This window comes from Oncorhynchus kisutch, linkage group LG18 (assembly GCF_002021735.2).
Source record: "Oncorhynchus kisutch isolate 150728-3 linkage group LG18, Okis_V2, whole genome shotgun sequence".
Lineage (NCBI taxonomy): Eukaryota > Metazoa > Chordata > Actinopteri > Salmoniformes > Salmonidae > Oncorhynchus > Oncorhynchus kisutch.
In genome coordinates, this window is record NC_034191.2 from 46,935,232 (window position 1) to 46,947,145 (window position 11,914).

The 11,914-nt window shown below is 40.8% G+C and overlaps 1 protein-coding gene across 2 annotated transcripts; it reads right to left on the reverse strand.

Moving 5' to 3' along the window:
• Nucleotides 1-1,488: 1,488 nt before the first annotated feature.
• On the reverse strand, nucleotides 1,489-10,308 carry LOC109909531 (inositol monophosphatase 1). 2 transcript variants are annotated; one of them, XM_020508545.2, is made up of 9 exons: nucleotides 10,215-10,308; nucleotides 9,729-9,803; nucleotides 5,730-5,863; nucleotides 5,281-5,385; nucleotides 4,956-5,001; nucleotides 4,720-4,828; nucleotides 4,207-4,315; nucleotides 3,786-3,937; nucleotides 1,489-3,568 (listed from the first exon to the last, which is right to left on the reverse strand). In XM_020508545.2, the coding sequence occupies exons 2-9, from the start codon at nucleotides 9,789-9,791 to the stop codon at nucleotides 3,450-3,452; spliced, it is 837 nt and encodes a 278-aa protein (XP_020364134.1). In that variant the 5' UTR covers nucleotides 9,792-9,803; nucleotides 10,215-10,308; the 3' UTR covers nucleotides 1,489-3,449. The 2 variants fall into 2 exon arrangements, with proteins under 2 accessions (XP_020364134.1, XP_031652120.1); XM_031796260.1 differs by having other exon boundaries at nucleotides 10,237-10,275.
• Nucleotides 10,309-11,914: the final 1,606 nt, after the last annotated feature.

Sequence of the window (11,914 nt, forward strand, 5' to 3'; positions counted from 1 at the left end):
GCCACCAATTGTGAAAGTTCTCCCACTTAAAAAGATGAGAGAAGCCTGTAATTTTCATCATAGGTACACTTCAACTATGACAGACAAAATTTGGAAAATAATCCAGAAAATCACATTGTAGGATTTTTTATGAATTTATTTGCAAATTATGGTGGAAAATAAGTATTTGGTCACCAACAAACAAGCAAGATTTCTGGCTCTCACAGACCTGTAACTTCTTCTTTAAGAGGCTCCTCTGTCCTCCACTCGTTACCTGTATTAATGGCACCTGTTTGAACTTGTTATCAGTATAAAAGACACCTGTCCACAACCTCAAACAGTCACACTCCGAACTCCACTATGGCCAAGACCAAAGAGCTGTCAAAGGACACCAGAAACAAAATTGTAGACCTGCACCAGGCTGGGAAGACTGAATCTGCAATAGGTAAGCAGCTTGGTTTGAAGAAATCAACTGTGGGAGCAATTATTAGGAAATGGAAGACATACAAGACCACTGATAATCTCCCTCGATCTGGGGCTCCACGCAAGATCTCACCCCGTGGGGGTGATTACAAGAACGGTGAGCAAAAATCACAGAACCACACGGAGGGGACCTAGTGAATGACCTGCAGAGAGCTGGGACCAAAATAACAAAGCCTACCATCAGTAACACACTACGCCGCCAGGGACTCAAATCCTGCAGTGCCAGACGTGTCCCCCTGTTTAAGCCAGTACATGTCCAGGCCCATCTGAAATTTGCTAGAGAGCATTTGGATGATCCAGAAGAAGATTGGGAGAATGTCATATGGTCAGATGAAACCAAAATATAACTTTTTGGTAAAAACTCAACTCTTCGTGTTTGGAGGACAAAGAATGCTGAGTTGCATCCAAAGAACACCATACCTACTGTGAAGCATGGGGGTGGAAACATCATGCTTTGGGGCTGTTTTTCTGCAAAGGGACCAGGACGACTGATCCGTATAAAGGAAAGAATGAATGGGGCCATGTATCGTGAGATTTTGAGTGAAAACCTCCCATCAGCAAGGGCATTGAAGATGAAACGTGGCTGGGTCTTTCAGCATGACAATGATACCAAACACACCGCCCGGGAAACGAAGGAGTGGCTTCGTAAGAAGCATTTCAAGGTCCTGGAGTGGCCTAGCCAGTCTCCAGATCTCAACCCCATAGAAAATCTTTGGAGGGAGTTGAAAGTCTGTGTTGCCCAGCAACAGCCCCAAAACATCACAACCTCTAGAGGAGATCTGCATATAGGAATGGGCCAAAATACCAGCAACAGTGTGTGAAAACCTTACAAGACTAACAGAAAACATTTGACCTCTGTCATTGCCAACAAAAGGTATATAACAAAGTATTAAGATAAACTTTTGTTATTGACCAAATACTTATTTTCCACCATAATTTGCAAATAAATTCATTAAAAATCCTACAATGTGATTTTCTCATTTTGTCTGTCATAGTGGAAGTGTACCTATGATGAAAATTACAGGCCTCTCTCATCTTTTTAAGTGGGAGAACTTGCACAATTGGTGGCTGACTAAATACTTTTTTGCCTCACTGTAGTTACCCAACATGTTATGTTCTCTGGGAGTGAGGCTTCAATGTATGGTCACTCCAAATATGAGAGGTTTGTAAAATAATACATGTGGGTAACAAGTTATTTGCGAAAGCATTAACATATTATACCAATACCTGCAATAAATAAATATACCTCACAGTACATAACATATAAAGTATTTAGCACTGTAGTAGAGTAGGAAAATTATTCATTACAATTCAGATCTAAATAAATACAGATTTCCCTATATATTTTGTGGAAAGTCAATGGATGTCTTTGTAACTCAAGATTCTAAATCAGTCAAGGAAGCTATATACTGCTAAGGTTTGTGTTATTTGTTCAAGTTATAATACAGTTACTTAAAATTTTCAACTTACACATGACCAAAAGTATGTGGAGAACCTGCTTGTTGAACATTTCATTCCAAAATCATGGCCATTAATATGGAGTTGTTCCCTCTTTGATGCTATAACAGCCTCCACTCAGCTGGGAAGGCTTTCCACTAGATGTTAGAACATTTCAGCAGGGACTGGCTTCCATTCAGCTACAAGAGCATTAGTTAGGTCATGCACTGATGTTGGGCGATTAGGCCGGACTAGCAGTCTGCATTCCAATTCATCCCAAAGGTTTCCGATGGGGTTGATGTCAGGGCTCTGTGCAGGCCAGTCAAGTTTGTCCACACTCATCTCGACAAACCATTTCTGTATGGACCCCGCTTTGTGCATGGGGGCATTGTCATGCAGAAACAGGAAGCACAGAATTGTCTAGAATGTCATTGTATGCTGTAGCGTTAAGATTTCCATTTACTGGAACTAAGGGGCCTAGCCCGAACCATGAAAAACAGCCACAGACCATTATTCCTCTTCCACCAAACGTTACAGTTGGCATAAGGCATTGGTGCAGGTAGCGTTATCCTGGAATCCGAAAAACCCAGATTCGTCCATCGGATTGACAGATGGTGAAGCGTGATTCATCACTCGAGAGAACACATTTCCACTACTCCAGAGTCCAATGGAGGAGAGCTTTACACCACTCTAGCCGACGCTTGGCATTGCGCATGGTGATCTGAAGCTAGTGTTGTGGCTGCTCTGCCATGGAAACCTATTTCATGATGCTCCCCTGACAAACAGTTATTGTGCTGAAGTTGCTTCCAGAGGCAGTTTGGAACTCAGTAGTGAGTGTTGCAACTGAAGACAGATGATTTGTACGCGCTACGTGCTTCAGCGGTCCTGTTCTGTGAGCTTGTGCGGCCTACCACTTCGCGACTGAGCCGTTGTTGCTCCAAGACGTTTCCACTTCACAATAACAGCAATTACAGTTGACCTGGGCAGCTCTAGCAGAGCATAAATCTGACAAACTAACTCATTGGAAAGATGGAATCCTATGACAGTGCCACGTTGAAAGTCACTGAGCTCTTCAGTAAGGCCATTTTACTGCCAATGTTTGTCTATGGAGATTGCATGGCCGTGTGCTTGATTTTAAACACTTGTCAGCAATGAGTGTGGCTAAAATAAACAAATCCACAAATTTGAAGGTATGTCCATATACTTTGGCCATGTGGTGTATGATTGAGACAGAAAATGTCTTGGTCTACAATGACCACATTTTCTAATCTTGTTCTCACTTAAATGCCCCCCAAAAATGAGATGCAAGTCAAAGCCCTTGAGGGGCAAACAGTCAATTAAATGAATAAAGTTGGTCTTCATTGATAGGTTTTCGCAAATCCACTGAGGTGCATTCAGAGAAAGGTTAATACCACCAGTTTAACAATTAAGGCGCAGAGAGGATCTTGACCTGACTAATCTAAACATGTGTATGTATGTTCTGCTGGGTGCGCATGCACCTGCAGCCATGTGTCAGTCCCTCTGTGCATGCATGTGTGTGTGATGGTACTCTATCCCTCGATGTCGTCCCTTCCTACGGGGAATGCTTTTATCACCTGGGAGATGCGCTCTGCGATGGTTCTGCTGCTGGCAATGATCAGCCTCCTGGACATCAGGTCAAATGGGCCTCCTGGGTAGGACAACAATACAATAGATCCATGTAATAGCAAGTGTCCAGTACTCATTTGAACCTCATTGAGAACTTTAAGATGGTGAAAATATAATTAATAAGATCAATAAAATAATTTACTCAGGACTTGGAGGCCTTGATCATGTACCATCTACAATCCACACCACTTCTTCAGAAGCCCGCCACATCATGGTTACAACTATGTACAGTGAATCACCTGAGATGTCCATGATGACACCCCCAGCCTCTCTAATGATGGCAGCTCCTCCAGCCATGTCCCAGCAGTGTATGCCCATGTGGTAGTAGGCATCAGCCGCTCCGCATGCCACCAGGCACATGTTGACTGCCGCACTACCCGGTGAGCGGATGCTACGGGAGCAACATTTGCTTGTTAGCCTCATACATATCTAAACCACTGTAAGTCAAACATCATCACGTGTGGCTCAATGGGTAGAGCATGGCACTTGCACCTTTGATGCATATGTATGTAAGTCGATTTGGATAAAAATTTATACCATTTAGCAGAAGTTATTATAATACAACATCTCTCTTTCTGTGGCCTTATTAATGTTTGAAGCATTACAAGCTCACAATATTGAGATGATGTTTAAACAGAGAGTGTGGGAAGTAATGTTTACCCGTGCACAGGGATGGTGAGGATAGTCTCGATGTTGCCCATCATGGTTTTGAAGTGCTCTGAATCCTTCTTAAAGCCCATCTCTGTCAGGACCAAGGACTTGGTGATGTCTACACAGAGAGTGTCATGAGTTATGACTACTCATTGAATCATTACACAACAAACTAGCATAACGCTAACCAAGCTAATTCTCATACAATAAAATGAGATACAATTGATCTGTATATCTTCCTCGTGTTATCATGATCAATTGATTCCTAATAGCTGTTATGACAGACCATTTTGAAGGCACAACGCTCAAATTAAGAGAAATGATGATGTAGGATCAGTTTAACTGACCTTTTAGATCATAATGACGAAGATTACATGGACGGGGGGACCAGACCCTAGATCAGCACTCCATCTCTAGAATGCTTTATGAATACCAGCCCTGATGTTTGGTACTTGGTGAATGACTACCTAGTTGATATTATCTCAATTGGCTCAGCCAGACAGACAAGGCTATACAACATACCTTCCTGCCCAGACACTTTGATGGGTTCTCCATTACAGAATGACCCTTTCCCCTTCCGTGCTGTGTACATCTTGCCCTCTTGGCAGCTGTAGACAATGCCAAACTCTATCTGAGTCAAAGACATAGCATAGAGAAGGTTGACTTAAAATGTAAAGTCAAAACCTGCTGAGTTCCTGCTACTCAGTTATTACTGTCTTATAAATCTCATGACATTGCCAAACACAGAAAACCTTTACCTCTTTCTTCACAGCAAAACCAATCGACATAGAGACAAAGGGGAATCTGAGGTAAAAGAAAAGAGAAAATGTGTTAAGGTATTAAATAAGTGAACTCCTAGAGGAACTAAGCACATAAAAATCAATTTCTATTAAAATCCTTGAGGTCACTCCAGGAAAAATCTTGTTCAAAATAGCCATTTTAATATGAAGCTACCTATGCCAACAAAAAAAACATTATTGATGTAGGAGGCTATAGCTTCTTTGGTTATGAGGACATTAGATCATATGTTAGGCTATAAAAGGGGGCATGTTTGCAATACAGAACTGTAACATTGTGCAGCACCTGTGGACAAAGTTGGTGGTCCCATCAATGGGGTCGATGATCCAGGTGGGATTATCAGTTAGGTTGCTGGTTGCTCCCGCCGCTACAGACTCTTCACCTATAAAACTGGTGAAAGAAGAATTCAAGAGAAGATGGTGGATAATGAATATCAGCGACAGAAGCACAGTACCACACCTTTCAGGCACTTAGGAACCAGACCTGGATCAAATGCAAATAATTGAGGTGTGCTTGATTTAGCTTGACCTGCATGCAAAGTGGGCAAAATGTGCACTTTTGGGACTCATGAATTGGGTTCCATTATACCACGCAAGCTAAATCAATTTCAAGCATTTTAGTTATGCATTTGACCAAAGTATGCTGGGAACAATGTAAAGAAATAGACTCTCGAAAGCAGCAAATTATGATGAGTGGTGGTTCAGGCTTTAAAGATCTGCAGTGAGCTACTGTACCTGTGTGTGGGGAACTTCTCCTTGATGGAGGAGATGATGAGTTGCTCCACCTTCTGGTCGGTCTCAGTGACCAGGTCCACAGGAGAGCTCTTCTGCATGATGGAGATGTCCTTCTGCAACGCTTCTTGGATCATCTGACAGAGAGAGATGAGAAAGAGAGAGTGTCAGCCAGCTAGTCACATGAGGGATTAAATAGGGATGATAATAATAACAATTGTTTGAATCAAATTTTATTGGTTAGCATATGTTATTGCGAGTGTAGTGAAATGCTTGTGCTTCTAGTTCCGACAGTGCAACAATTAATCTAACAATTCCACAACAACTACCTAATATGCACAAATCTAAGTAAAGGAATGGAATAAAAATATGTAAATATATGGATGAGTAATGACAGAGCAGCATAGGCAAGATGCAATAGATGTTGTAAAATACAGTATATACATACGAAATGAGTAATGCAAGATATGTAAACATTATTAAAGTGACATTATTAAAGTGACTAGTGTTCCATTTATTAAAGTGGCCAATGATTTCAAATCTGTAAGTAGGCAGCAGAGCCTCTCTGTCTTAATGATGGCTGTTTAACAGTCCGATGGCTTTGAGATGGAAGCCGTCTTTCTGTCCCAGGTTTGATGCACCTGTACGGACCTCGCCTTCTGGATGGTAGCGAGGTGAACAGGCAGTGGCTCGGGTGGTTGTTGTCCTTGATGATCTTTTTGGCCTAACTGTGACATCAGGTGCTGTAGGTGTCCTGGAGGGCAGGTAGTTTGCCCCTGGTGGATGCGTTGTGCAGACCGCACCACCCTCTGGAGAGCCTCTGCAGTTGCCGTACCAGGCGGTGATACGGCCCGACAGGATGCTCTCAATTGTGCACCTGCAAAGGTTTGTGAGGGTTTTAGGTGACAAGCCACATTTCTTCAGCCTCCTGAGGTTGAAGAGGCGCTGTTGCGCCTTCTTCCTCACACTGTCTGTGTATGTGGACCATTTCATTTTGTCTGTGATGTGTACGCCGAGGATAATTTTTTATTTTTTTACTTTCCACCTTCTCCACTACTGTCCCTTCATGGATAGGGGGGTGCTCTCTCTGCTGTTTCCTGAAGTCCACGGTCATCTCCTTTGTTTTGTTGATGTTGAGTGAGAGATTGTTTTCCTGACAACACGTTTAAATGTCTTACGTCGGCCACGGCGGAGAGCGCATAGTCCTTGGGAGCGGGTACAACAACAAAAAAGTACAAATCAATCCTAGAACTTGTGAAGATGCTGGAGGAAACAGGTATAAAGGTATCTATATCCACAGTAAAAACGAGTCCTATATCGACATAACCTGACAGGCCACTCAGCAAGGAAGAAGCCACTGCTCCAAAACTCTAAAAATTCCAGACTACGGTTTGCAACTGCACATTTTTATTTTATTTTTTATTTTACCTTTATTTAACTAGGCAAGTCAGTTAAGAACAAATTCTTATTTTCAATGACGGCCTAGGAACGGTGGGTTAACTGCCTGTTCAGGGGCAGAATGACAGATTTGTACCTTGTCAGCTCAGGGATTTGAGCCTGCAACCTTCCGGTTGCTACTCCAACACTCTAACCACTAGGCTACCCTGCCGCCCCACATGGGGACAAAGATCGTACCTTTTAGAGAAAGGTCCTCTGGTCTGATGAAACAAAAATAGAACTGTTTGGCCATAATGAACATTGTTATGTTTGAAGGAAAACGGGCTTGCAAGCCGAAGAACACCATCCCAGCGTGAAGCACAGGTGTGGCAGCATCATGTTGTGGGGGTGCTTTGCTGCAGGAGGGACTGGTGCACTTCACAAAATAGATGGCATCATGAGGGAGGAAAATTTATGTGGATATCTTGACGCAACATCTCAAGACATCAGTCAGGAAGTTAACGCTTGGTCGCAAATGGGTCTTCCAAATTGACAATGACCCCAAGCATACTTCCAAAGTTGTGGCAAAATGGCTTAAAGACAACAAAGTCAAGGTATTAGAGTGGCCATCACAAAGCTGTGACCTCAAGCCCATAGAAATTTGTGGGCAGAACTGAAAAAGCGTGTGCGAGCAAGGAGGCCTACAAACCTGACTCAGTTACACCAGCTCTGTCAGAAGGAATAGGCCAAAATTCACCCAACTTATTGTGGGAAGCTTGTGGAAGGCTCCCTGAAACGTTTGACCCAAGTTAAACCATTTAAAGGCAATGCTACCAAATACTAATTGTGTATGTAAACGTCTGACCCACTGGGAATGTGATGAAAGAAATAAAAGCTGAAATAAGTCACTCTACTATTATTCTGACATTTCACCTTCTTAAAATAAAGTGGTGATCCTAACTGACCTAAGACAGGGAATTTTTTGTAAGATTAAGTGTCAGGAATTGTAAAAAACTGAGTTTAAATGTAAACTTCCTACTTCAACTATACATACAGTAGAGTAGGTGCTCAAAGCGCTTTACATAGTAAGGCGGGAAACTCGCCTCTTCCACCACCAATTTGTAGCACCCACTTGGGCGATGACAGATCACTGTTTCACTACTGAAATGTTTTCATTATAATGGTTTATATAAGCACAGCACCCTGATGAGAGTAAGATAGACTACAAGGCATTGATAGACCTTAAGGCAGGTTTCCCACGGGCTGAATTTGGTCCGCAGGTGATTTTATTTGGCCCCCCAAGTTTTCTAGGCAAAAAAATAAATAATGGAAATTCTTGTACAATTCTTGTAAAAACAAGCAAATCAGCTCCAAGTGATTTTAATTTAGGACATCTGTTCCAAAGTATTCCCATGCATAATAGAGTGAAAGTATTCACACCCCTTGACTTTTTCACATTTTGTTGTGTTACAGCCTGAATTTAAAATGGATTAAATATAGATTTTCTTTGGTCACTGGCCTTGGTCACTTGGTCACTGGCCTTCACATAATACATAGTGAAATTATATTTTTTTTAATATTTACAAATTAATTAAAAATGAAAAGCTGAAAAGTCTTGAGTCAATAAGTATTCAACCGCTTTATGGCAAGACTAAATAAGTTCAGGAGTTAAGATGTGTATGGAGTCACTGTGTGCAATAATAGTGTTTAACATGATTTTTGAATGACTACCTCGTCTCTTTACCCAACACATACAATTATCTGCACGGTCCCTCAGTCGACAAGTGAATTTCAAACACAGATTCAACCACAAAGACCAGGGAGATTTTCCATTGCCTTGCAAAGTAGGGCACCTACTGGTAGAATACAGAATACAAATATTCCAAAACATGCATCGTGTTTGCAACAAGGCACACAAGTAATACTGTACAAAGTGTTATGTTTGAGGCAAATCAAACAAAAACACATAACTAAAAAAACACATTAAAACTACTTGAAAATCTATGGGAAGACCTGCAAATGGTTGTGTAGCATTGATCAACAACCGATTTTACAGAGCTTGAAGAATTTTGAAAAAAACTAAAATGGGTAAATATTGCACAATCCAGGTGTGGAAAACTTAGAGATTTACCCATAAAGACTCAGTTGTAATCACTGCCAAAGGTGCTTCTACAAAGTATTGACTCAGTGGTCTGAATACTTATGTAAATGAGTTATTTCTGTATTTCATATTCAATACATTTGCGAACATTTCTAAAAAAACATGTTTTCACTTTGTCATTATGGGGTATTGTGTGTAGATGGGTGATTAAAAAATGTATATTTTGAATTCAGGCTGTAACACAACAACATGTGGAATGAATCAAGGGGTATAAATACTTTCTGAAAGGACTTTATGTGATCGTGTACAAATGTAAGCGAGGTTTGAAATTATTATTATTTAGTATAATATTCTATCTGTTTGGGGTTCTTGCGGTCAATTTGCAGTCTACAAATTATTTGTAATTATGTTATGGCCCCGACTACCCGGTCAAGAAAAAAATCGGAATCTAGTTGATGATCCCTGACATAACGTAATATTATTCACTGTAACCTAGCTAGTAGGGTATAATGCTGTTTTCTCACCTTCCCAGCCTCTTTGGTCACCTCAAGGCAGTGGTCCATGCACTCTTTCCAAGGGTCTGCCATGATGACGACAACCTAAACAAACAAGTAACAACACCCAATAGGAGAATTATATTCAAACCGGAGCTGGATTTCCCAAAAGCATTGTAGCACTAAAATCGTATTAATTCAATTGAAACTAAAATGGACAAAATATTATATTAGTACTACGATGCTTTTCAGGAAACCCAGCCCTGGAGAATAATTTGCAAGAGGTTAACAAATTATTCTAGCTAAATAGAAAAATAAATAATCAACGTCGAAAATGTTACACATAACCAAGCTAACGTTAGCTAGCCAGCTGACAGGCTATGAGGTCTTCCCGGGATTGATCACTAGCTAAATCAGCAAGGATACACAACAGCTAGCTAGTGACCAGATAACCGCCCTATAAATTGTAACAACAATCGATTTGCCAGCAAAGACCGTTTGAAAACCGAAATTTACTGTATTGTTTCCCTTTTCTAACCTCTGCACTACTATTCTGCCAGCAGCACAAATTATGACATCATTTTCCTATGACAAAACCTTCAAAATAAAAGCCAGCACTTGAATACCGTTGTAATATCATTAGCTGATTAAAAGGATATTGCAATTTAATTATTGGCCGCTTTTATTTTGGCATCAAGAAAGGCAATTAGGAATTTATGAAAACGGATTTAAACATATGTTTAAAAAAATACAATGTTGACACTGGTATGTTGAGAATATTGGGATGTAGAGAAAAAAACTTTACTACCTGTATCAGCTAAGTGGGATGGGAAATACTCAGTAGGGTCTCTACTAACCAAATAGGGGGCAGAGAAAAGCCAGCAGCAGGCAATGCAGCACGGTCCCCCTCAAAAACAAAACATATGTGGTTAGTAAAGACCCTACTGAGTATTTCCCAAACCCACTTAGCGGAGACAGTTAGAAAAAAAAGTATATCAACAACCCAATATGTATTACAGTGTATTGCATTGGGGGCTATGGAGGGCTGTAAAAAGTAGTAGGTTTCAGTCTTAGTCCTGTATTGACACTTTGGCCGTTTGATGGTTTGTCTGAGGGCATAGCAGGATTTCATATAAGTGTCCGGATTAGTGTCCTGCTCCTTGAAAGCAGCAGCTCTAGCTCAGTGCAGATGTTGCCTGTAATCCATGGCTTCTGGTTGGCTTCTGGTTGGGATATGTACGTACGGTCACTGTGGGGATGACGTCCTCAATGCACTTATTGATGAAGCCGGTGACTGAGGTGGTAAACTCCTCAATGCCATTGGATGAATCAAGGAACATATTCCAGTCTGTGCTAGAAAAACAGTCTTGTATAGCGTACCATCCGCCACATCGGACCACTTCCATATTGAGCGAGTAACTGGTACTTCCTGCTTTAGATTTAGCTTCTAAGCAGGAATCAGGAGGATAGAGATATGGTCAGATTTGCCAAATGGAGGGAGAGGGATATCTTTGTATCCATCTCTGTGTGTGGAGTAAAGGTTGTCTAGAAGGAAAAAAATGTTCTTGTTGCACATGTGACATGATGGTAGAAACTAGGTGGAATAGATTAAGTTTGCCTGCATTAATAAATCCCCACGGTGATAGGCGTCCCGCTAGGGGGACAACTTTAGGTGAAACAGGAGGGCATGCAATTCAAATAAATAATCATAAAAATTATGGATATTAAATATTTATGTACATACAAGTGTCTTATATCGGTTGAAAGCTTAAAATATTGTTAGTCTAACTGCACTGTCCGATTTACAGTAGTCAATACAGCGAAAGCATGCTATGCGATTGTTTGAGGATGGAGATCAAATATTTTTCCACTGGCACAGGTTTCATAAATTCACAAATAGCGATAAAATATTCACTTACTTGTTGAAAATCTTCCTCTGATTTGTCATCCAAAGGGTCCCAGCTATAACATGTAGTGTCGTTTTGTTAGATAAAATCCTTCTTTATATCCCAAAAAGTCAGTTGAGATGGCACCATCAATTTGATTAATCAACTCGTTCAACATGCAGAGAAAAAAAATCTGAAAATCTTTGTTTCAAAAAGTCAAAATACATTTCTATTCACTACTCAGAAACCCTAAAATTTAATCTATAATATTTCTTATGGAAAGAAGTATGTTCAATAGGAAACCGATTTTAGCAGGTGCATCTTGTCTTC

What these genes read in the sequence shown, in the direction of transcription:
- LOC109909531 (XM_020508545.2), bottom strand. Translation starts at nt 9,791, where the DNA reads ATGGCAGACCCTTGGAAAGAGTGCATGGACCACTGCCTTGAGGTGACC. An exon ending in TGACCAAAGAGGCTGGGAAG is followed by an intron (nt 5,864 to 9,728) that starts GTGAGAAAACAG and finishes TCTCTCTGTCAG; the next exon opens with ATGATCCAAGAAGCGTTGCA. An exon ending in CAAAGTGTCTGGGCAGGAAG is followed by an intron (nt 4,316 to 4,719) that starts GTATGTTGTATA and finishes CTCTCTGTGTAG; the next exon opens with ACATCACCAAGTCCTTGGTC.